Source organism: Elgaria multicarinata, chromosome 18, assembly GCF_023053635.1.
Source record: "Elgaria multicarinata webbii isolate HBS135686 ecotype San Diego chromosome 18, rElgMul1.1.pri, whole genome shotgun sequence".
Lineage (NCBI taxonomy): Eukaryota > Metazoa > Chordata > Lepidosauria > Squamata > Anguidae > Elgaria > Elgaria multicarinata.
The window spans coordinates 4,458,241-4,482,919 of NC_086188.1; the positions used below are offsets into that span (position 1 = coordinate 4,458,241).

General features: G+C 50.7%; 1 protein-coding gene across 1 annotated transcript; it reads right to left on the reverse strand.

Moving 5' to 3' along the window:
* Positions 1-537: 537 nt before the first annotated feature.
* PITPNB (phosphatidylinositol transfer protein beta) lies at positions 538-23,795 on the reverse strand. Its single transcript, XM_063143750.1, has 11 exons — positions 23,709-23,795; positions 20,837-20,867; positions 20,080-20,225; positions 18,199-18,290; positions 17,330-17,337; positions 16,206-16,280; positions 15,552-15,635; positions 9,927-10,004; positions 4,048-4,158; positions 3,699-3,821; positions 538-1,241 (listed from the first exon to the last, which is right to left on the reverse strand). Exons 1-11 carry the CDS (start codon positions 23,726-23,728, stop codon positions 1,191-1,193), a joined length of 819 nt encoding a protein of 272 aa, XP_062999820.1. The 5' UTR covers positions 23,729-23,795; the 3' UTR covers positions 538-1,190.
* Positions 23,796-24,679: the final 884 nt, after the last annotated feature.

Here is a 24,679-nt window from a genome sequence, read left to right on the forward strand (position 1 = left end):
ACTCAGAGCTTAGGGATTACTTGGATCCATTAATGGCCAAGAATCAGCCCATAGTACATTAGCTCCCAAAAGGCAAGCCGAACTCCCAGCATTTCAGCTTGTTTGAGGTCTTACAAGATTTTGCTAGTGATCTACCAGACATTATGATAGTCTATATTGTACAGGATATGATCCACTTTCCTTAACTGAAGGATAACGTCTTCGGGATGCCAATTTCTTATGACTTATTTCTAACCAGTATCAGAGAAACGATAACAGTTTAAATTTTAGGCATATAGATCTGAAAGAAAACATCCCTTTGAAGCATTTGTTTTTGAGCATGAAGAGAGCTAGTGTCAATTTTATGTCGTCATACAGTTGGGCGCAGGACAGAGCTCTTACACGGCTTCCAAAACGAAACGTTGGAAAGCGGCATGTTCAGAAAGCAGCGCTCTTGTGATATTCGCCCCTTTCACACAGACTCAGGTTCAAAGGGCAGAACTGAGAAAGATTCATTCATGTCCCCATTCATGATGCTTACGACTCTCAAGCCTTTTCTTCCCAACTTTAATGAAGGAACATTTCATTTTCAGTATACAAAACTCCAGTAAATTGGCCTTTTTGCAGCAGATGGATAGTAGCTGGGCTTGTATTTCTCTCTCGAGGGCAAAAAATTTGATTCTTACTACAAGAACCGTTTCTGATTTGATTCCAAGATAGTGACAGTCCAGAAATAAATAGCTATAAATACATTCAGAGTTCCTATTCCAAAATCATGAAGGGATAACACAAAATGAGGATATAATTGCTGATCCACATCTATTAGCATAAATGAAGACGAGGCAAGTGATAGCAGGGCAGGGGGAGAGAAAGACGATCAAGGGGAGGGGAGGGCATAAAAGAGGCATGAATTGGTCCAGCATCAACAGTCTTGAAACATACCAATTAACATCATAATTCAGCCATCTCTTCTTCCCTTCAATGTCACTAGGGAGCTTTGTTAGCTTTGGATATACACAATGAAAGCAGTTTCCTTTCTGGAAGAGTTTCAGTACCTCGGAGAAACTGTAGCAGCCCCTCAGCACAAGTGTGCACCCCCCATGTGTGTGTGCATGCATGCACAACTGTATGTGCAAAGAATCGTGCATCCACCCACACACACACACACAGGTGGATCAGCATGCCACACGTGTGACCGGACAGAGTTTTCTTCATTCGTCGTTGGCAGCGCTTGTTCCTCTTACTTCTCCTTGGTTACGCAACTGTGGGGGGGAGAGGAAAAAAAGACAGTCAAATAAATAAACTTGCAGAGAGCAAGCAGAGAGGCCTACCGTTCAGAATACAAGAGGGGGGGGAAAGGGGAGATTCTGGCACTGTATGTTCAGAGGGCCAGTTCAAGTCCTTCTTGAACTTCCTTGGGAGTCAATGCCGGCTTGAGATTGCAAGTATGGACTTCGATAGGCTATACAAAATGGGAAGCAGGCCTGGAGTCCATTACTGTTTTCCCGTTTAAATCAGCACGTCTCCCTTTTCAGAGTCAAGCCCTGAGCTACCGCGATCTGTCCAGGACATCTCTAACGTGTGCCAGGAAGGCATGACACAAGCGCTGCTGCTTTGGTGGGGATTCTTTCCATTCTGAATAAAACTCCAGCCATGCTCACAAGTAAAACGGTTGGATGGGATAAGGAGCTAGAGCACAGCGCCCTGAAAGGAAGGAGTTTGCCCTAAAGGTCTCATGCTTGCAGCGAGGTCGAAGGGAAGGAGAGTACAGAAACACCACTGAGATCATTTGAGTGATTCCAAGAATCTGCTTGGCAGGAAATATCCCTTTGTCGGAAGAGTCCTCCTCAGCACCCAGAAAGTCACTTACACAGCTTGGTTTTTTGCCTCTGACCCTACAGAGGATTCCTCTAGACGTCGGCAGCCAACGTACCTCGAACGGAACCCTTCTTACGCATCTAGATGCAAAATAAAACTGTAAGCCACCAGGCAGTTGACCAAGCAGGGGTTAGTAGGAAAGCGTTACATCGGCCAAAGAAAAGCCTTTGGTAGCCAGTGCAAAGGACGGCAGGCCTCGGAGTGCTCCACCTGACCTTCCTACCCAACACACAGCTCAAGCAAACTGCTGGGGCATCTCCAGGTCACCCAGGGAAGACATAAGAAAAGAAGGAACTCAAGTTGCTGGGTCTCAGCATCTTGGCAGATTCTAGCAACGCATGCAAATTAGGTTGCAGTGAAATGGAGAAAAATCACCCAATTCCGGTGACACTACAAAAATGCCTCCGAGCTGCCCGAGGCCGAGAGCTGTGGCCTGGAGAACGGTCTGCAACTTCTCTCCTGGCTGGGGCCTGCTTATGAAATGCATAGCAATGATCTGATGCAGGATACGTCAGTCTAGATGGACAGCAAGAAGGCGCAATGCAAGAGGGGAGATGAAACGGAGAAGGTAAATAGAGTGGATGTCATGAAGAAACGGAAGAGCTGGCTGGAGAAGAGATGAGAAGAAGCTGCCGGAGAAGCAGGGAGATCGGAAGAAGTCGGGGCAGGAGAACAAACTCAAGGCAAATCCTCACCGTCGGTTTGTTCTGCCTCCATGCTAAGGGGCCGTGGCACCTGCTCGGGCACAGCCGTGCTTGCGGTCGTGAGGAGACGTCAGTGTGGACTCGGCTGCACGTGGATACAGCACTAGCGCATGCTCAACTGATCCAAGGCAGCTAGAAGCGGCGTGACTGCAAGGAACAGCTTTTTCTTTCTGGCTGTACCCGTGTGAGCCCAGTTCCAACCAGTGTTTACCTCAACGGGGTAAGCGTGGCCAGTGCGCCGTGGCCCGAAAAAGCAAAAGACAAGAAGAGACAGACAGCAGCGTGGCGTGGAAGGACCCAAGTGAAACAGTGCCGTCTCCAGGCCAGGCCTATTGCCAGGACACGGTCCTGATCTTCAAGTCACCTTCTGCCACAGCAGTTAGCTAAGTCAGTGACTGAACACATCAGAAATGTGGGGTGGGGTGTGCCGGGGTGTGTGTGTGTGTGTGTAAACTACGCAGCCCATTATCTGGGGAATCTTCTTTCCTGCTTTGTCTCCTTCCCTGGGGTTACCTCCCTTCTGCCCCACAGAGAGATGCCCCTTGTAAGTGTTAGTGAAGGTAGTAAGAGTTCAGAAGCATTCAGAACAAGCACAGACATCCAGCAAATACTGCTCCAACCCAGCTGAAAGGCAACAGAAGTTTTAATAGGCATCATATTGGGAAAAGGCAAAACAGTATTGAAAACTTTAAACTGTCTTGGTGGCCACGCTGGCTCAGACATTCCCCATTTCAAGAGGGCTTTGAAGGAAGTACAGGTCACGTCTAGGAGAAGCCAACCAACCTCTTTCCCGGAATGACGAGGTCTCTACTGCATATTCGCAGTGAGGCGAGAGGGGCAAGGAGACAGCTGCAGATTAGGCACAGCACATTCTGGTGAAAGAGGCAGCAGACAAATCAACCCTTTCTCCACCTGCGGTTTTAAAAGGGCGCAACCCAAGGCACAGGGCCTGCCTACACGGTTCTGCTCCCCATTTCCGTCGCACCCCTTTTGGCTTCAAGCTCGTGGCCCCAGAAGGCAGAGCGTTATCTCCTGTTGCATTAATGTGCCAATGACGAAGAGCGCTGTGCTACCCTGCAGGCGCCGAAGCAGATCCAGGGTTGGGCCGAGCCAGAACCTCTGCAAGAATCCCCTTACCGCTTCCAGCTCTCTCTGCGTTTCATCCTCCATCCGCCGGATGTCCTCCATAGTGAGGTCAATCCACCTGTCGATCCAGCAGAAGAGCTGGCGATGGAAGTTGGTAAATATCCTCTTTTCTTGCTATAGAGAGAAGAAAAAGCAGGCTCAGATCGCTCATAAAGGTGTCCATCCCACTCCTTCAATTATAAAAGTGCAGACTTTTCCACCCCCCAGCATAGAAGCAGGGGATCTCACCCCAAAACAACGACCGCCCCATTCCAGTCGTGCCCCCACCTGCAAAGAATTTGAGCTACGGATGGACAGGCCTCTCCCTTCCCATCTCAGACATGCGTTCCCAGCGTCTCACCTTCTGAATAAAGTTCTCTATTTTGTTCTGCAGCCCCCACCACTTAAACTTGATTGTCACCAGCTTGTAAGCACACATTTTTGGACACTCTTCGTCAGCTGCCAGCTCTTTCTGTTTGCGGAGAAACAAGAGAAAAGGTGAACGGAAGGTTTCTATTTGGCCCACGTGCACCACAACTGTAAAGTTAGACGGAGTCCACGAACTCGATTAGCAATCAATCAAAGTGTCAACAGTTTTGCTTGAAGTCATCCCTGTTACAAGTTAATAGTTTTTTTTTTAATGGGATATTAAACATGCAAAGCAATGTAAGAGTTGGCTTGAAAACCTTGGAACTTCGGGTTGTTTTTCAAGAGCTCAACATGCCTCTCGCCTGGGTGTTATCGAAGCCTTCCAATGAAGTACGTGCTTAAGGGACACACCTAGAAGCCATCATCTTTGCTATGAACTCGTCTCATGGGATGCAGAGCCAGAGATTTGGATGCTTGCAGTAACCAGATCCTACTTTGCAGCCTAGGCGGCAAGGAGAGCTGCTAGGAAGGCAGTTGGGAAACAGAACCCCGGAGCACAGGACACATCCCACTACAAAGCAAGAAAAGCTGGCATTCCAGATGGGAGCCCACCCAGAAGCCCCACTTGAGTGTCGGGGCCCAGTCAGAATTTTTCACGGGCCCCTACATCCAACTCAAATGGCCCCATTCCTCTACTAGCACTCATGTGCAAGGACACAATGGTCCCATTCAGAAGACACCTTAAACCATGGCTTTAACCATGGTGAATAAAGCAAAACGCCTTACTCACCGTGGTTAAAGCTGTGGTTTAAGGTGTCTTCTGAACAAGTGATGTGGATGATGGGTTAGGTTGTCCAACCGGACTTATCTCCAAGTGAGACAGAACCAGGTATTCTTAAAGAGTTGTTTATTGTATCGATACAGAGACAGGTTATACACGCAAGAGCATTAGCATGTTACACCCAGCTCCAACTAACTTGGGCGGATGTGGCATAGGCAGTTATACATCAAGGTACAGGATGCGTGCGTATAGCTGACAGAGCCTCTCCGGGCTGCTATCACGTTCGCCTTAAAGCAGTTACTTTGCTCCATATATGGCCAGATGTACATTCAGGTAATCTGATTGGTTACCAGGTGTCTATAGGACATGATCAGGGCCTTCAGGTGATGCAGGCCCCCACATCACAAGTGTGGAAGAAGAGGGGGAAAGCACCGCGAAAAGGCTATCAGGAAAAGAGGAGGCTGGCTCTGGCGCTCTAAAATATGAAACGGTTTCTTTGTTTTCCTTACCCCAAAAATTTTCAACTTAAACTTGTACAAACGCTCAGCGTTTTGGATCTGGAGATCCTTCATCGGGAGCTGTACATCAAAATGAATTCCTCCTTGAAGCAGTTATCAATTTAAAACCTTTTGGGTATTTTTCAAGGACGGCAGTCGCATCCGTTCTGCCTCCGTCGGCAGTCAAACAGTTCCGTCAAACGGAGGCAGAATGAATGCGACTGCGGCCCTTGAAAAACACCCAAAAGGTTTTAAATCGGTAACTGCTTCAAGGAGGAATTCATTTTGTTGTACAGCTCCCGACGAACGATCTCCAGATCCGAAACGTTGAGCGTTTGTACAAGTTTAAGTTGAACGTTTTTGGGATTTTTTTCATTTTGGATAAGGAAAATAAAGGAAACCTCCTTTCATATTTTAGAGCACCAGAGCCAGGCTCTTCTTTTCCTCGTAGTCTTCTGAATGAGGCCAGTGTGCAACACACATTGGACAACCTTTGGGTTGGCACATGAAACAGTCATATGAAACAGTCTTTCAGGCCCTCACGCTAGTAAGTTACCTGCGCCGTCCATTTCCCTAGAGTTGAACTGATGCTGTGGGTCACAACTTGTGCCTCTAGAAACCCTTGGGTGTCAGGTAAGCCCTGGCTTTTATCCTTTAGTAAGCACAACGGTTTAAACAATTGAATACGATGAAGCTCGCAGGCCTTGCCCGTAACACTTGAGCCTCCCAAACAGAGCAGAGATCTCGCCACTGCACAGCCTTCCCATGGAAAACACCTTTGAACGGCCTTTTCACACCTGAGTAGCAGGTTGCTGCAGCTAACAGGGAGGCGCGTTACTCTTCCGTAGCTGCAATCTCACTGAAGGCCAGATAATCTAGGACGCCACCATTTCTACGCAATCAGTTTGAATCCAGGCCTTGGGAGGCTTGGGCGATTCAGGAGCACAAGTTCCTTAAGGGAGACTTAATGGGTCAGTGCTTTCAGCGATTCACGAAACACCGCTTCAACAAGTTCGGTTTTCACCTCTAAAATAATGTATTATTTTTTTTGGGGGGGGGGGGGGTTCTGTGAAGTTAAGTTTAATGGAAATGTTATTAGCGTTGGGATTCTGCAATTAACGTGGCTAGTTTTGCATGACATACGGAACAGCCAAGCCATGTTACTTACATTAACGATGGCTATTAGGGTTACTCGCCACTATGGGGCCAAGGCCTCAGGGAAAGTCATGCAGGCATTGCCACGTGGGGTTTCGCTGCAGTGTTTCTGAACCGTTGTGAACAACTGCTGCATTGCGTGGATAAAATTCCAGAACAAAACGCAAACCAAACAAGCCCAACCAGACGCCCGGCTTCTTTCTTCTACTACAGCAACATGCCCATGCCAAAATTTGGACATTGCTTTAAGCCACAGCACCTTTAAAGCCAGAACTGGTTTCTTACATAAAATCTCTCATAAAAAGGCGAAATGTTTATACGACCTGAAGAAAAACCAGAGTATGAAATAGCATTCGGTAGCTATGAAAGACAAGGAAAAGTCAGGCACAGTTGTGTTCGCTCACGCGCACTCATTGTAAAGCCCAAGAAAGTTACTGGAAATCAACAGTAAAACACAGAAATCTATCCCAGTTGCTAACATCAGTGAGACATGGACAGCTCAAGAGGAGCACAGCCTCCGGGATAGGGGACTGGTTTGGTGAAAGCAAAAGCAAAAATAAGCACGTGTCTCAGTTTCACAAAGAGCATGAGGAAATGGCCTTATACCAGCCCAGCACACAGCTCTGTCTGGATGCAATGCCATATTTCATGTGCTCCCACCCCAGTGCAGCCACAAGGAGGAGTTTTAGATGAATTGCAGCTTGTCGATGTCTGAACCCAGAGAAACTGTGGTTAATCTTAACTATAGTGGGACTATTCAGACAATGGCCCCATTCAGACAACACGCTAAACCATGCTGCTTAACTACAAAATGGTTAATGGAATGCATTAAGGTCAATGCATTCCATTAACCATTTTGTGGTTAAGCAGCATGGTTTAGCGTGTTGTCTGAACCAGGCCAACATGGCTAGGCTGCTAGCCCTTTTGCAGAACATGATTAGATTGGCCTGGTTCAGACAACATGCTAAACCATGCTGCTTAACCATGAAATGGTTAAGGGAATGCATGCATTCCCTTAACCATTTTGTAGTTAAGCAGCATGGTTTAGCATGTTGTCTGAACCAGGCCTTAGTGTGTTTAAGCCATGGTTAGGAATAGTTCACACACGAAGTCATGGCTCACACAATACACTAAGCCAGTGGATCCCAAAGTGGGCGGTACCGCCCCCTTGGGGGCAGTGGGATTGCATAGGGGGGCATTAAGAGGCAAGGGGGCGGCAGGGGGGCGCTCGAGGTGGTCTTTTCCGAGAAACGCCTCTCCAGAAGGTCTTAAAACCCAGGGACATTTTTATGGGAGAAGGTAGTTTGGTCCCAAGCCCTATAGGGGAAGAATCCATACATGTATTAATACCGTTTAAGAAGAATCCTTTTAACGGTGAATTGAAATGCTTCAAAAGCACCAAAACGCTAATGAAGAGACATACCCTGCTTGGTGTGTCCCGCCACGCCGGCTGCAAAACAGAGGCGTTCGCCGTCTTTTCCCTCCCTCTCTCAGCAAGCCTGCGGCAGGTGCTTTGGATTTTGAATAAATATTCAATTAATTGTTACTGTTTTGAATGTTATTGTTATTATCTTCCTTAGTGGGTCGTTGAAAACCGCTATTCTGAATAATGATTTTTACAGCGTAGGGTAGGGGGCACTGGGCATGAGTGTGTGGAACCAAGGGGGCGGTGACCTGAAAAAGTTTGGGAACCCCTGCACTAAGCCATAACATTTAGCTCAAAATGCTTAACCACTGTGGCTTAGCGTGTCATCTTAACAGGGCCACCTTGTTAAAACAAGCCAACTTCAATCCCTAGTTTATACATCTGGTTCGTCTTAACCAATCAGCCAATATTAGCTACAGTTCAGGGTTTGGATGTGAGGCCAAACTGTGGCTGTTACAAAGCGGAAGTCAAAGATTCCCAACTCCTCACAGACCTGCTGGGCAGGGGAGCAAGTGAGTCCAAGGGTTGCAGCAGCTCATTCTTGTAACAATAAATCATGGCTTAGCACATTGAGGTGTGTGTGTGTGTGTGTGTGTAGGGACACACTTGTGGCCTTTGAGATGTTTTGGCCTACAGCTCCGGTCTGCCCCAGCCCCTGCATGCAGAGCACGTGCTCAGTCCTTCCCCACACCAAACTGGAGCATGAAGAATAGGAAGAAGGAGAGATACAGACTGAGCACAAGACAGCGGCAGTAGCTGCTACATGGCTTAACTGGGACTTGGCACCCTTGTACATCGTAGCGAGAAACCAAGCAAGACAAAAACAAACCAGAGCCAAAACTCTTGGCTCTGCCTTTAAAAAGACCCAAAGCAAGCTGCCAGCCACAGCACCAAAATACCCCGGTACGCAGCGTGAGCAAGTTTGTCACACAATCCGGTAAAGGGGAAGACAAGTCCTGCTACTGCATGAGACACCTTTGCCCCTAGCTTGGCTTCCAGTCCTATGTGCTGGAGCCAGAAGCAAGTCTGCAGGCAGTTTGCAGAATGGCTGCTTTCTGCCAGGCCCTGGGGAGGGTGGGCTTCTCCCAGCCAGGCCATCTTCGAGCGCAGAGCGCTCAATCCATTAATGCTGCCTCCTCAACCCTTCCAGTCCACCCATAAAGAGCTCAGCGCAAAACCTCCTGAACACGTATGTAATACTAATGAGGATTTCTTTAATAAATGCATTCTCCCTTGATGCTCCTGACTTCAAAGATGGAATTCGTCAGCTAAATGTTCAACAGGAAGTCAAACCCATTCGCAACATTTCATTTGATGCGTGGATTAAGTCCACGAAACGCTCTCCCACAAAACCGTCGCAGTTCACTTCAACATGCTGTTTGGTACTTTCTTCTTTTGCAACCATCTTGCAGGAAGCTAAAGCAGCTTTATTTGGGGGTGGGGTGGGGGAACAAAAAGGCTTCCTTCCGTCACCTGAGTGTAGGAGCATACAAAGGGCACTGCTCACCTGCAGCCCCTTGCGCGGCCTAAACCCAAGCCGCTGCAGAGGGGGCACGGCAGAGGATCTCTAGCAAGGTGCACAACTGCTAGAAGACCAGTGGGGACGAGGCAGGGAAATATCAGGAAGCAGAAGCAAATAGTCCGGAGCTCTGCTAGAAAGGGCAAGCCGCTCAGAGCATTGTCAGCACCTTCGCTTGCCGCCAAGAGATGGCAAAACACCCAGGCCAGAAAGGCTCGGATGGGTCAAGAAGGGCGTCTCACCATCTCTTTGGCCATTCCAAGAGGAGTTGAGTGTTTCACTCTGAGAGGCAACTGGGCCCCTAAAGCTGCTATAGAAATATTTCTAGCTGCTTCACTCTTTGTGCTTTCTCTTCGCCTGCGCGGGACAAAGGAGAGCACGGAACCAGCATTTTCACTGAAACAACATCTTCACCGTCTCTCAAGGGCTGCTCAGCGATGAGACTTTTCCTGCTGATCTATACCGCCAAGGCAGAAAGGTCAGCTTGTATTACCTTCCAGTCGGCCCCCAAGGGCCCTCGCTTGGTCTTGACTGACTGGAACAACGCCGGGTCCTCGTCAGCTTTGTAGTCCTGTGGGATTCAAAAACACAGTGAGAAAGGAGAAGATTCAAGGTGAAGTGAGAGACAGTGAAACGGGAGCACCAGGCACCAGCCGGGCAGGAACCCTGGAAGCTGTGAAAAGAAGAGCCGGACGAAAACCACTTCCTGCCTCCCACCCCATACCCATAGATACCAAAGAAAGCTACGGAAAAACAAGGGCGTGCCCCAAATGCCCCAGCTCTGGGAGCAGCTCCCCACGTCGTAGAGTTTCTGCCTTCCTGTAGCAAGCCAGAAGTGTCCTGCTTCTATGTCCTGCTGCCTGCGCCAGCTCTAACTGCCTGCTCAGGCGGCTTTCACCATGTGTAAATTGGAACCCGGGCATTAAATCCCTGCTCGCTTGTTGCTGAGAGTTTTCTGTGCAATTGTTAATCACGATTAAGGGCAGGGGCAAACCCTGTGGCAGCTGAGACCATCATTGGCTCCTGGATATTTTAGCATCTGAATTTGACCTGTGGTGCTCCCCCACCCACAGCCCTTGGAGAAGGAAGGAGACCACAAAAGCCGTTCTACAGACACTTTGAAATGACCTTTCTGTTTGTTAACGTTACAAAGCCATTCCGTACTTTAACTACGGCTTTTTTGTGGCTCGGTTTTAGCTTTCCTTGAAGCTGTTTTGGAGCAGGGAGGCAGCAACTGAATTATCTTTGCAATTGCAGCCTCAACCTCAAGTGTGACTCATGAACCCGTCGGCTGCATTTGGACGGGGAGAGGCGGGCCAGGCCCACACATGCTCCTTGCCAGACTCCATTCTCATGCCCGATGACATCAGAGACCAGCGTCTAGCAACGTGAACAGGTCCGCTTGAAAGTGTCCTGGTATGAACAAACACTGCCCAGCCAACTGGAAACGTGCCTGGTGTTCGAAAACACGAATCATCTCAAGATACACTCCCCTTGTGTAGAAACCCTTTCCTTCAAAACATCTGCACCAAGAAAAGCCAGAATTATGTACCCACATTATGAAAATCACACATATTTACATGCATGTATACTTCACACTGCTTATGCTAGCTGGAGGTGAGGGAGGGGGCGGAAGCAAAGGAGACCCAGGGCCACGCTGGAGTTCTGTAGTCTGTGTCCAGACACTCCATCAGGCCCTGCTGCTCTCTGCAATTATGACCAAGGACTGTAAAGGATGTGTTTATTATTTAACAGAAGCCGCGAAATCTCTCTGTTCTACGCTGCGCTTGGAGAAGTAGCGGTCACCTTTTATTAATATGCTTTGTTGTTTATCGATCAGAATTGTACAGAACGTTATTGATGGCAAGCCGCTTTTAGAAGCGCCTAATGGCTTCTATAAAATAAAAATAAAGCCACCACCAAGTGAGAGAATTAAACTAACCCTTAGAGCCACTCTGGCCAGGTATTATTATTATTATTATTATTATTATTATTATTATTATATTGTTATTATTTGTATCCCGCCTTTTGCCCAATGCTGGGCCTCATGGCGGCCTTACAAAGTTTAAAACATACATTGGGGGGGGAACACAAGACAAAACCATAAACGTTTAAAATACACAACAAAATTATAAGACATTAACATAGATGGAGGGCCGGATTATTCTCCAAAGGCCTGCTGGAACAAAAAAGTTTTAGCCTGCTTCCGAAAGCCCATCAAGGAGGGAGCCAGCCTAGCTTCCCTGGGAAGAGAGTTCCAGAGCTCCGGAGCAGCCACCGAGAAGGCCCTCTCCCATGTTCCCACACCAAGCGCACTGAAAGAAGGGCTTCTCCAGAAGATCTCAAAGCACGGGCAGGCTCATAAGGGAGAATACGGTCTCTCAGATAACCTGGACTCGAGCCATATAGGGCTTTATAGGTCATAACCAGCACTTTGAATTGTGCCCGGAAACAGACTGGAAGCCAATGGAGCTGTTTTAACAGGGGAGTTGTCTGCTCCCTGTAACCAGCCCCGGTCAACAATCTGGCTGCAGCTCTTTGAACCAGCTGGAGTTTCCGAACACTCTTCAAAGGCAGCCCCACGTAGAGCGCGTTACAGTAATCCAATCGGGATGTAACTAAGGCATGTGTCACCGTGGCCAGGTCCGACATCTCTAGGTTTATGTAGAGGCCGGTCTCATTTCATCTGAATGGGACTTCCTTCTACATTTGCACTCTAGCGGCTGACCCTTTAGCAAAAGAAGAGGAATACCTCACACAGGCCCCTCGGTCAGGGGTGGGGGAGAAAAAGGGGAGACCGTCCCACCCCCCATGCTACAGTTAGGGAGGTAAGTCCGTCATCTGCCCTTCAACCCCACCTGCTGGAAGACAGCTTGATCTGTTGCAGCAGCACTCCCACAAATCTCCTGGAAGCGTTTGCCGCAGCTGTATTCACCTCCCTAGCATGGAGGTGGCTCCCCGCGCCCCGCATTTTCACAGCAAAAAGCCCACATAGCAGCTTCAGCAAGTCCCAGCAATACTCCAAGTTTAGGAGAACATGATAGCACTCTTCAAATACTTAAAAGGTTGTCACACAGAGGAGGGCCAGGATCTCTTCTCGATCCTCCCAGAGTGCAGGACACGGAATAACGGACTCAAGTTAAAGGAAGCCAGATTCCATCTGGACATCCGGAAAAACTTCCTGACTGTTAGAGCAGTACGACAATGGAACCAGTGACCTAGGGAGGTGGTGGGCTCTCTCCCCCACACTAGAGGCCTTCAAGAGGCAGCTGGGGAACACTTTAGGGTGGATTCCTGCATTGAGCAGGGGGTTGGACTCCATGGCCTTTAGGCCCCTTCCAACTCTGCTATTCTATGATTCTATGAGAAAGGCTTGTCCTCCCGAGACGTGATTTTTTTTAAAAAATCTGAGAAATCCTGCTCCGTACTGTGAGAGAGAGAGAGACTGTCAATGAACTCAAATGTACTTTCCGCAGCAGCCACTGCCTAATATATGTATGCTAATGAGCCCTTTCAAGAGCGGCGTTAAAGAGCGCGCTGGAACCGGAGGCGGCAGCAGCAGCGCTGTGTCAAGCCACAGCAAGCGCCTCCAGCAAAATCGCAGCTCCTCACTTCCTTTAACCTAATTTCATGTATTAAAAACTAAATTAGCAGGAATGTTAACACAAGAGGAAGCATCATCCCAACCCCCCCCCCCCCCCCACTCAGTAAGCATCCAGCACTGAGGGACGGAAAGGGCAGATCCTGTCGAAGTTTATTTATTTATTTATTTCATTTCATTTCTATACCGCCCAATAGCCGAAGCTCTCTGGGCAGATCACAAAAGTTGAGAGGAGGCGGCAGGGATGGGGGGGGGGGAACACTAGTGATGGACCATCTGAGAACGGCCACGATTCCGCCCCTCGAGCTGACGGGCTCCTGGAGCCACGGAAAAAGCCGCCTTGTGGAAGGCAAGAGGCTCCCCAGCCCTGCCTGTGCTGACGGTGTTACTGCTGAAAAGGCAGGCGGTGCGTCATGAGATCCGGCGTCCCACAGCCTTCAGCGCTTTGCACATGGAAAGATCTGGGGGTTCTGCCGCTGCTGCCACCTTTTCTCCCTCTCTGGAGCATATTGCCCAGGAAAGAGACTGGTTGCTGCTTGCTGCGTCTAACTTTGCAACACCCCCCATCCCAGACCAACGACTTTGGCTCCTCACGGTGCAGCAATTCACAGCTCCCGTTCGCGATGCTACGAAGACAAAGTGGACCGTCCCAAACAGAGACTAGGAAGGGGCCGCATCCTTCCTGAGGGCAAGGGTTCAACAGGAGCCCCTTGGGGGTATATTTATGAAAAGGGTTGGAATGACGGTGCAATCCTATACACGCTTACTCAGAAGTAAGCCCCGCTGCGTTCAATGCAGGTTTCGCTGTGTTTAGGATTTGTGACCCAGCCCGAGAGAGCCGAGGCAGAGAGGGTATGAGGGAGCGACCCACCATTGCTTGGCCAAAGCCCTGTGGGCTGCGTCCTACTGAGGACTATGACGATGAAGCCAGCCTGAGCAGAAGATGGAGAAGGCCAGGCAATCTGCATCCCGTCAGTGCAGAGAAAACGCTACAAAGCTGATTTCAATTTCGGTGTTTTCACTCTGCTCATTTCTTTCAAATCACTTCCAAAAGTGTAGCCCTCTCTGTAGTTAATTGTGTGTCTCCTTCTGCTTACACTTGAAAGATTCCTCCTCTCCTGGGAAGTGACTTTTGTATACAAATCACGTAAAACTGCTTAGACAAAGCTCTGGAGATGATTAGAAGGGGCCAGGTTTAAATTTATACCTTAAGAAAGCAGCAGATGTCAGCCGAACCGTTTGTATACATTTGGAAAGGCAGAGGGCTGGCATCTGAGTTTCATTAGGCCCTTCAAGAGCACGCCGAGTTTGGAGCCGGGATGTTTATTGATTAGAGTTTTGAAACAAAAGGAACCGCCATGCGAAGACTGTTTGGCCAAGGTTCACTCAAAGTGAAGGCCAAGAGCTTGGCATAACATGAGCATAGGCAGCTGGGAAGCTGAGCCCTTTTTGCTTCATTCACAAGGTTATCTGCTTACTTTTCAGCCAAGCTTGCGATGTTCAAGGCGTAATATGTACTACAGGCCAGTTTAGAAAGGACGGCAAGGGCTTGCTCAACAACCAAAAAACCCACTACTCGGGGCGGGGGGGGGGGGGAATCAACAGGAAGGCCCTTTGCTGCCAAGAGATCCCATTTCCAAACCAATACAGGAACTTGAAAGGCAAAATATGACAAGTGTTGCAAAACATCCCATGGACTGTAAAAATAAAAAAGGAGGGAGAGAACAGCCTCAAAGGTCTGCCCTCAGTTAGGACTGATTAAAGAGAAAAGGAGCCCAGCCAAGAAAACTCTGGCCACTAGGATTCGAGGCCACGATCCTCCTTCCTGCCCCACGCTGCATGGGAACCCACTACCTCTTCTTCCAAGGTGAGAGTTCTCCAAGCATTGGCTGTTGACCAGGATGGCACAAGAGTGATGCCCGGCTTTGCTACTCTCCAGCGGTAACAGGACGCAGGGGAAAGTGCCTCCCTGTTATTTTCTCAGGGCATTTTTCTAAGGAGCTACGAGAACAGCTTCTTGGGAGTCCCCAACAAGACACTTGTGACTGCGTTAAACGCCAAACCGAACGAGGAGGAGAGACATTTTTAAGGTGCGACGTTCTGCTGAATATAGATGGTTCGAAATACAGATAACACAGACCCACGTTTTGTACAAGAGAGAGCTTGCCTCCAGTTGCCCTCAACTTCCCTGCACAGCCAGGAGGCCAAATTAACCGTAAAAGACTCAGCAACACACGCGCAGGAAGAAGCGTCAAGCCAGATGAAGCAGCAAAGGGCGACGGCCCTTTAGATACACAGCTAGTACCAAACCAGACAGATAGGTACAAAAATGGCTACGCACTGCCGTTGATGCATCTATTGAAAATATTTTTTTAAAAATTACCCTCATTCGAAATAATACTTTTTAACCGACATGCGCAATTAATGCAGGAGAAGCATTTATCCGCACACCGAGTCATATTATTATCCAGCCACAGGCCACCCAGCCGGGTGTGTGTGTGTGTGTTGTCAACTTACTCCTGGCTCCACTTGGCTTCTGTCTGCGATGTCAATGTGGACAACTTCCACATTCTTCCAAGTACTTGGGTCCAGGTCATGCACCTGCAGTAAAGGAGAGGAAACCGTGATGGCCAAGGCAGCGAGTGACTCATTTCCCCCCCTCTGTATAGACCGCAACAATCCTCTTATGCAAAAGCGAAACTGCTTCCAGAGCGTGGCCTTAAGGGAAAAGAAAGCACACCCTGTTTGCCTTTGACTGGGCAAATTGGAGGCGTCCGAGCCCAGGAATCTGAGCCCACACGCAAGCCCAGCGCAAGAGAGATTTCGGCCCATTTTTAAGAGGAGCGCTTGAGTCTTGCTTTAAAGTGACTCATGGCAATTAACTGAACACTTAACACAACTTTGTTTTTATTCACCCAGTCATTTCAAAACCAAGTATTTAACACGTGCTTTGGCCTGCTGTTTTGCACGTATTTATGATTTGCTTCACAGCTTTATATTTTTTGTAAACCGCTTTGAAATCGTTGATAAAAGGCAACATATGAATATTTTAAACAAACAAACGTCGGCTGAATTCCTGCACGCCCCGTTTCCCCTTCGTCTCAGTCTCACAAACTGCCAAGCACAAACAAGACGGTGGCAAAGTCGGGACACCACCACCCCAGCTCTTACGTTGTCTGACGTCCCCAAGTCCGGCTTATGCCAAGTCTCAATCTTGATGAAGAAGTCGTCTTTCATATATTCATTCTATCGGAAATCAAAGGTAAGACAAGCCCAAGTGACTCACTCGTATATCCTCTTCCAGCCTTGCATAACACCTCCCCCTGGCTTTGCGAGACAGACTTGGAGGAGGCGGGGGGGGGGGGGGGGACGGCAACGCTTCAAGGCACAGGTGGGGTCCTTAGAAGGGAAGCGCGGGCAGGGAAGAGAAGTCACCAAGGGGGGCTGTAGCTCTTCCTACAAATTCGTTCCTGCAAATGCACAGCCCCTGCCTTTGGCAGGCTCTGAAACCGGAAGCGAGGCCAGAGGGTGGAATTTGTAGGTGAGAACTGGCAAGAGCAGAGTTTAGGGTGGGGGGGGGGGTTAAGCACTGCACTTGGCCTCTCAAGGAGTCTCTCTTACATGTGGCCCTGTGGGGCTCGCTCGGACGTTGGGAGGGCCAACGAAGGTAACGTGAAGCCCCATTGTGAGCTACTCTTTCCCGGGGGGCTCAGTCTGCACCCACCCCCACGAGGCCACCCTCTTTCCCTCCACTAACAAACCCGCTGAAGTGGATGAGATTTCCCCACCAGCCTAGACTGGGAAGCGTCTGTCCTTCTAAGAGCCTGACTGTCTCAGACGGGCACTGGGGGGGGGGGCAGCTTAAGTGATGCTTCACGCAGGTTACTTCATGCAAGTTAAAAAAAGATCACCCATTTTTCGACAACAAACGCTTGGGTTTGGACATCTTGCTTGGGGTTGGGCATCGTCCTTTTACCCCAACCCCACCCACCCTGCCACTTTTATGACATGCGCCCCAGCAGTCAGGCAGCCTGGAAACTGTGTACACCCATATAAAGAGCCTCTTCCTGGATACCTGTGACCCAGGTGCCGTCGCACAGTTTGACCAGGTGAGCACTGGCTTGCTTAGCAAAGCGGAAGCAGGCAGGAGCCGTCCCGGTCCCGCGCAGGCACGAGTACTCATGGTTCAAACGACCCATGGATAGTTGTGGTATGTGAACCGGGTCATCGGCTGTTCTTTTAGGAGCACCCGTAGTTAAGCCACATCCACAAGCCAAGAGAAAAGCAATACTCACGGTTACGACTGAAGCCCGGGGAGACATGGAAAGAAAGGAGGGAAACCAACGTCAGCAAACGCGTTGCAATCGGCCAGCCCCATGGCTGCACCCCCAAGCTCTGCTCTCGCCTGCCTCATCCAGGCTCAGCACAGAGCTAAAAGAGGCGCTTCCAACGAAAGCAACCGTACTTGTTTCAGTATTCATATCCTGCCTTTCTACGACAAAGCACCTTCAAGGTGGCTTGCGAAGTATAAAATTGCGTATATCGCAAAAGAAAGGATGAACAGAAAGATAGCAGCAGCAGCAAACAAAACCCAGCGTTGCAGATTATGGAAAAACGGCTGCAGGAATAACAGCTTGCAAGCCAATTTAAAAGTGAGCAAAGAGTTAACTAAGTTACTTAGCTATTAGTTAACCAGGACATTAGCGTCGACCAATTCAAAACGGAGGTGCATCAGTCCCCACCGAGCACACATCCTGAACACGCCCAACCCTCTGGCAAGCACCACTACCTAGCTGACAGCCCACCTGTTTCTTGTGCCAGGCCCTGAGGCGAGGTTGCTTGCTTGGTCATCCCATTTCTCACACGCCCTGAACCACCTGGGCCTCTAGAGCTTAATATCCAAGCTGAGACACATACACCGTACGCCGTGTGTTCCCTTCATCCCAGACGTGTCTGGGCTGGCTGCAATTTGCAAGGGGGGGGGAAGCCCTTTTTCAACAACTTCAAACATAGGGTTGGCCAAGCCCCAACCGCTGGAGACAACTCCGGGCAGTTTGAGAACAATTCCAGGTGTCAGTGTATTTTCCTGCCTGGCATTCCAACGGTGTTTGCCTTGAACCCCCTCAAAAGCATCTCTGCGAGAGAATGGGGAATGGAGACTCACTCGTCCTGCAGTACGGGTACGCGTTCCAGGCCTTTTCGTGGAATACCAGCGAGCCTTCCGGAGCAAACATCCGCACAAACCCAGGAACTTTGCTGCAAGGAACCAGAACGGGATGCCAGGGCATCAGCCTTGCGAAGAGAACTGAAGTCCCCCCTGCTCAGAACAGCATTCCTGCCCCGAGCACCTCCAACGTGACACGGCGCGCCGACCATGGAAACGCATTCACAGTTGAATTCCAGGAGTAATTGAGAGGAAGTTGGAAAGGCAGTTTCGAGCTCACAAAGGCGGCTTTCGGAAGCATGAGCCTCCCAGACATAGGCAATCCTCCCTTCCCAGCTCCTCATCCTTTCTGGGTGTGCTTTATCGCCTGCAGGATGAGCAGTTTGGGATGGGACGGGACCATGGACAAGCACGCTCACGTGCGAAACATAGGAGGCTGCCTTATACGGAGTCAGGCCCGTGGCCTCTCTCACCCAGTACTGTCAACACTGACCAGCAGCTGCTCTGCAGGTTGCCAGCTGGCGTCTTCTTTCCCAACTATGCCTGGAGTCGCCGGGAATTGAACCTGAGACCTTCTGCATACAAAGCAGGTGTTGCTACAGTCCCTCCCCAGCAAGAGTCAACCAAGGATGGAGCCTCTCAGTCCACCCTAGCCTAGAAGCGGAGCTGCCCCTTCCACCACATCCCCTGCCCTGGAACGCTCGGAGCCCCTTCTCTTCCATCTCCAGGAGACAGGCTTAGGGCAACACTGGGTTGTAGGAGGCGTCACACCTTCCAACCTAGAGCTAAACCTTCCTGTCTGTCATGTCTAACCCTGCTGCCCCTGTTTTGGGAAAAGATGTTTCAGGTAATCAATCAGAATCAGAACTAGAAGACGCAGCGCCAGACACCAGCCAGCCTGTACCAGTGGGGGAGGAAGCTCTCACGGGCGATTCCCCAGCTGGGAGTCAGACCTCTCAAGAGCTTATCTCCTCAAGGCCAAATCCTACACACTCGGTGGGAAATGAGGTTTCTTCCGGAGGTAAGCGTCCTGACAAGCTAGCTGATGCTGGGTCCGCCGGAAGCTCAAACGCACGGGGCGGAAGGAAGGTGTGAGAAAGTCGGTTCAATTACGCCAGAACCTGCCTCAGCACCAGGCTCTCTGAAGTTACGGGCGTTTGGGAAGGGGCTTCCTATTCTTCTTGAACGGACAATTGTCTTGCTTAGTTTGCATAGTTTTGCCTAGGGGGACGTTTCCAAGAGGGTAGAGTCTCTTCAGGTAGAAGAGACCTTTGTTGCTTAATACAAGCTTTGTAGATTACTTAGCAAGCCTTGTCATTTGCCTCCCATCAAAAGCAGGAGTGTTCTGAAAAACACGACATTGTCCTTTCAATAACTAACTGCACACGTTCAAATCTGGATAGCTAAGTGGGAAACATAACAGAGGGCAGAGTTTAAAGTTAAGGGGGGATCCAGGAGGAGAAGTGAAAGCCAACCCCAAATGTTCCTGCGACCTGGATCCTTGGACATCCAAGGGCTGGTGGGAGACACCCCTCAAAAACAAAAGCTGCCCAATTTCAAGATGTCTGCGCAGAGCCCTTCTGCCCACGGCCCCTCGCGACACCGTGGTGCAAGCTCTGGAGCAGGCAAGCCCAGCTGCCACTGGAGCAGCCAGCAAGGGGGCCTTTGCCAGCCCACTCCTGCCAAAGCTCGTTCGGGCATGAATCTGCGCGCAAGGACAAGAACTTTTAATGTAAAACACTTAGGGATTCTAAGAGATTAAGCAGTTTAGAAGTACTATAACTGAAGGAATAGACCCGGCATGGGTGTTGGTGATCAGGACTTGGGAGGCGGAATCATCCAGCAACTTCAGCCGCCGCCCCGTGCAAAGAGCCCCCTTACCTCTTCAAGTGGTAGATCTTGTGCGTAAACTGTCCCTTTTCACCGTCCTTCTCGTAAGGCTCGTTCGTTAAGACTTGAATCCCTTCGCCGCCACCCGTTTCATTCTTACTGGCTTCAGCCACAGAATAAAGTTGCCCAACTTGGTACTAAGAGGAGAGGACAAAAACATAAAGATGTGGGGTTTTTTAATTTAAAAAAATGCCCCCCAAATCCTTCAGCATTCCATCAATTAGCATCGTTAAGAGATCCACGGGAAAACCCGGCACAAGGAAAACTTACAAGGACAGCTGGTGCTGCTTCTTTGCAGAAACACGTTTTGCAACGGTTTTTATGACAGCCAACATGGCCTCCCATCCCCACCCAGTCCAGCATATTAAGAGGTCTTTTCTTGGCTTCATGCTCCACAAGCAGACAGGTCTCTGACCCTGCTGCCTCCATGTCCAGAGTTCCCAAACGCAGCACCACCTCTTGCCCACCAGCCTGGGATCATTCTGCCTGCTGAACAGCCTTCTGGAGCTTGCGCAACCATGCCCAGGCCACAGCAGCCACACAGCAAGGGGCAAAGCTGGCCTTTGGCTCACCCTGGCCTTTCTGGGAGCCGGGAGGGTGGTGCTTGCTGTAAACTTGCATCCTCCCCAGCAGCCAGAGCTAAGGATTGCTGACCTACGGGTGGGGAGAGGTTCATTCTTTTGTCTGATGGAGCAGCAAGCATCTGCTTGAGAATTTAGTCTCAGGGACATAATAGGGAAACGCCTACCTCTTGCACAGAGCACGGCAGAACCACTCGGCTGAAAGACAAAAGAGAACAGAGCGACCACATTAGAGAGCCTCAAAGCAGGGCAGAGAGATTCAGGGACATCAATAGCTGCCCCCCCAACGGAGTGTTTGCAGGACCAGGCTGTTCCAAACGCTCTGCCAAAGAGCTTTCTCATTTGGCTCACAGGAAACTCAAATCTCGCCCTCGAAACAAACAAAATTTGGCCAATAGTCTTTGAAAGTCTCGTTGTTTCAAACCTTTAGAAATCTGCCCCCTAGCAGCGACTGATTTCCAGAGGGGCTGTGCTCTTACAGGGCTTGCTGCAGGCTCCAAAAAGAGATTGGCTGCAGAGCGGGGGCTGAGGACCATTGGCTGATCTTTATCCCCAAAAACCTTTTCTGTCAGCTCTGCCACAGAAAGTCAACCGCTGAGGCGGTGAGGCTTTAACAGCAAAGTGAAACAAAGCTCTGTCCCCATGGCAGCTGTAATGACCAGGAGACCTAGGGAGGTGGTGGGCTCTCCCACACTAGAGGCCTTCAAGAGGCAGCTGGACAACCATCTGTCACGGATGCTTTAGGGTGGATTCCTGCATTGAGCAGGGGGTTGGACTCGATGGCCTTGTAGGCCCCTTCCAACTCTGCTATTCTATGATTCTATGAGACCACCCATTCTACTGGGCTTGCTCCCAATTGCAGGTCATTGCAAAGCAGAAATCCTAAAATGAATGACCCCTTTTGGTCACCCCTTCACAGAACAGCAATACTGGGGTGGGGTGGGGGGGTGGACACAGTCTGCTTGGCTCTTACTGTCCCACAGTCCTCCCAGAATGCTATACTGGGATCTGATCATTTAAGCACCAGATTCATTTTTTTTAACCAGGCATTTAGTGGGACTTTATCAGTGGGCTTTCTTGTACCCATGCAGATCCTTCCGTTTAATGTTTTGATTGTAAGTTGACTTGGGGGCCTTATAGTCAAAGGCAGGATGAAATTGCAATAAAGAAAATAAATCAATAGCAGCAGAAAGCCAATCATGGCGAAAGTAACAGGCTCCCTCCACGTATACACACAAGATGTCACCAAGCTAAATCAAGAGGATTAAATCTTAAGGAGCCATTCCACCAGCAGCACCAAGTAAGCCTAGATGATAAAATCCAAATTTCATCGTTATTAATTAAATTATTAGCATTTATATCCCACTTTTCCTCCACAGAGCCGAAGCCAACGTCCATGCTCCTCTGCTTCCTCTCCGTTTTATCCTCGCAACAACAACCCTGTGAGGTAGCTTAGGCTGAGAGTCAGTGAATGGTCCCAAGTTATCCAGTGCACTTTATTGCTGATGGGGGACTAGACTCTGGATCCCACCCACCCCAAGTGCCAGTCCAACACTTTAGCCAATGCATCACACCGCCTCGCCCACGGCATCGTTGGGGAAAGGGAGTCATACTTCTTCATCATACTTTGGCCCTGCTGATCTCCGGGATGAAGCAAAACAGCATTAGAGCACTGCAAATATCACACCTTTAGATACACGGCAGCAAGAAGAATATTACACAAATATCCAAGAACGCTGCCAACCTTTTTCACCACCCGGTGACCCAACTCCTTCAAAAGAGCTCTTAAATAGCCCAAGTTAAAGATGGCGAGAAAGAGTCAGTTCTGCCCTTGCTTCCTCACGACAGGGAAGCTTGTGTCCCCCCCCCCCCCAGCTTCGCTCCCCCAGTCAAAGGCGAAGTGACACTGCGTTGAAGGCTCAAGCCTGGCTCAAGCCTGGCTTCTCAATCGGCCTCAAGGAAGCCGGGTGCGAGGAGGCAGCTGCTTCTCTGGCAAGCTGAGCTATTGAGAGACCAGAGTGCTTGAATGTCCTATGTAGAACGATCTTAGAAATATATACATTTCTCCTTTGCTAAAATCGCTGAAGGGCTCCTCATCCCATGCTAAAGTTTGTCATTTGTTATCAGATGCAAAAAAAAGAAAAATTGTTTCTTTTATAAGTGTCGGAATTTTTAGCTAAGTCTATGCAGATACGTTCCACACAATGGATGAAGGGTTTGGGTCGTGACCCCTTTTTTTTTTTTTATGATGCTCAATTATTTTTATTGTAAACCGTTCTCTTTTATAACTTGTGCATGATGGCTAACTGCTTGTAACGCAATAAACTGACTGAGAGACCCTGCAAAGGGCCGACTCTGAAGCCATCTACGAGCCACGCAGAGGCAGAGCCGGAAGGCAACCCGTTCCCACCCTCTGGGGCGAAGAGCCCTGTTTCGCCCCGAGGCTTGCGCGTGCCTACACCGCCTCCAAGCGGGCCGGCTAGCAGGCAGCCGCCGAATCCGGACTGGGGGATGCGGGGGTGGGGTGGGGCAAGGGCGGCCCTGCTCCTCCTCCTCCTCCTCGTCCTTCTCCTCCACGCCCCCTGGGGACGGAGGCAGCCGCACAAGCCCAAGACGGAGGCTCCGCGCACACCGGCCCGTTCACGCCCTGCGCGGGGCGCCAGGGCAGCCGGCCGGGGAGGGCAGGGAAGGCCGCTGCTCCGCTGCCTTTCGGGCCTGCCTGCCGCGGGCCCTTCGCTCCGCGTTGACCCCGGTCTTGCCGGAAGCTCCCCGCGGGCGGACCCGGGGAAGAGCCCGGCTTCGGGGCAGGGGCCGGTCTTCCCTGGCCGCACTCCAGGGCCCAGGCAGGGGGGCGCCCATCGCCGGCGCCTCTGGGCTTCTCCCCCGGAGGGAGGGAGGGAGGGAGGGGAGCGGCCCCTGCCCCGCCCTGCTCTCCCCGCCGCCTCGGGTTCCTGCCTGCCTGCTCTCCCTGCCTGCCTGCCTGCCGGCCTCCCTCAGCGCCTCCCCCGCCCGGGGCTCCGCTCCGATCCCGCAACTCACAATTCCTTGATGAGCACCATCTTCCCGCAGGCAGGAGCCCAACGCGCAGGCGCAACCGGCACCGCCTACCCACACGCCACCGCGCGGGACACTTCCGGCAGTTCCGCCTCACCCCCCTTACGTAAACCGGACCCAATGGCCGCACCCGGACCACCCGTCCGCAGCCTATGGGGAAGGCGCTTGGCCGGAGCCGCGGCGGCCCCGCCCCTCCACTGCGCCGCGGCGTAGCCACTCACTGGGCAGGGAGGCGGCGCCGGCCAATAGCAGCGCGCCCTGCTCTTCGGCCCCTCCCCGCCGGCGCCTCACGGGCACGCGGCCAATCAGCGCCCGCGGCTTCGCCCCTTGAGGAGACGAGTGCCCGCCCACGCCACTCCCATAGAGAAGGCGGAAGGGCTTGCCTAGAGTGACTCACAGGTGGGGGAACAGGCGCAGGGCTGGAAGCAGACTTAGAAATGTAGACGGAGCCACCTTCGGTGTGGAGAGGCGGTTTCCGAGTCCACGTGCCTACTAGGAGCTATTAAGACACCGACGGAAAGGCTAGAGCAGCCTTCCTCAACCTGGGGCGCTCCAGATGTGTTGGACTGCACCTCCCAGAGTTGTAGTCCAACACATCTGGGAGTTGTAGTCCAACAAATCTGGAGCGCCCCAGGTTGAGGAAGGCTGGGCTAGAGCCACCCTCCTGAGACCAGCTTCCGCCCTCCGCCCCCCCCCCCCCGCCTGCATTGGGCCACGATCGGGATCACTACCGACCTCCATCTGCGGCCCATAGAGTTATAGCAGTAGGATCACGCAGACACCGCGATTTCCTGGTGTCTTCAAGCGGTTCTTTCTTCCTCCTCCCCCTTTTCCGTGGAGGAATGCGGCGTGGGGGGAAAGCACGAAAGGAGCCCGGAATTCCGGGTCTCATTTATAAATCTATTCGCAACCTATAGAGGACTTCCCCCACACACACCCTTTATAACCAAAGAGAT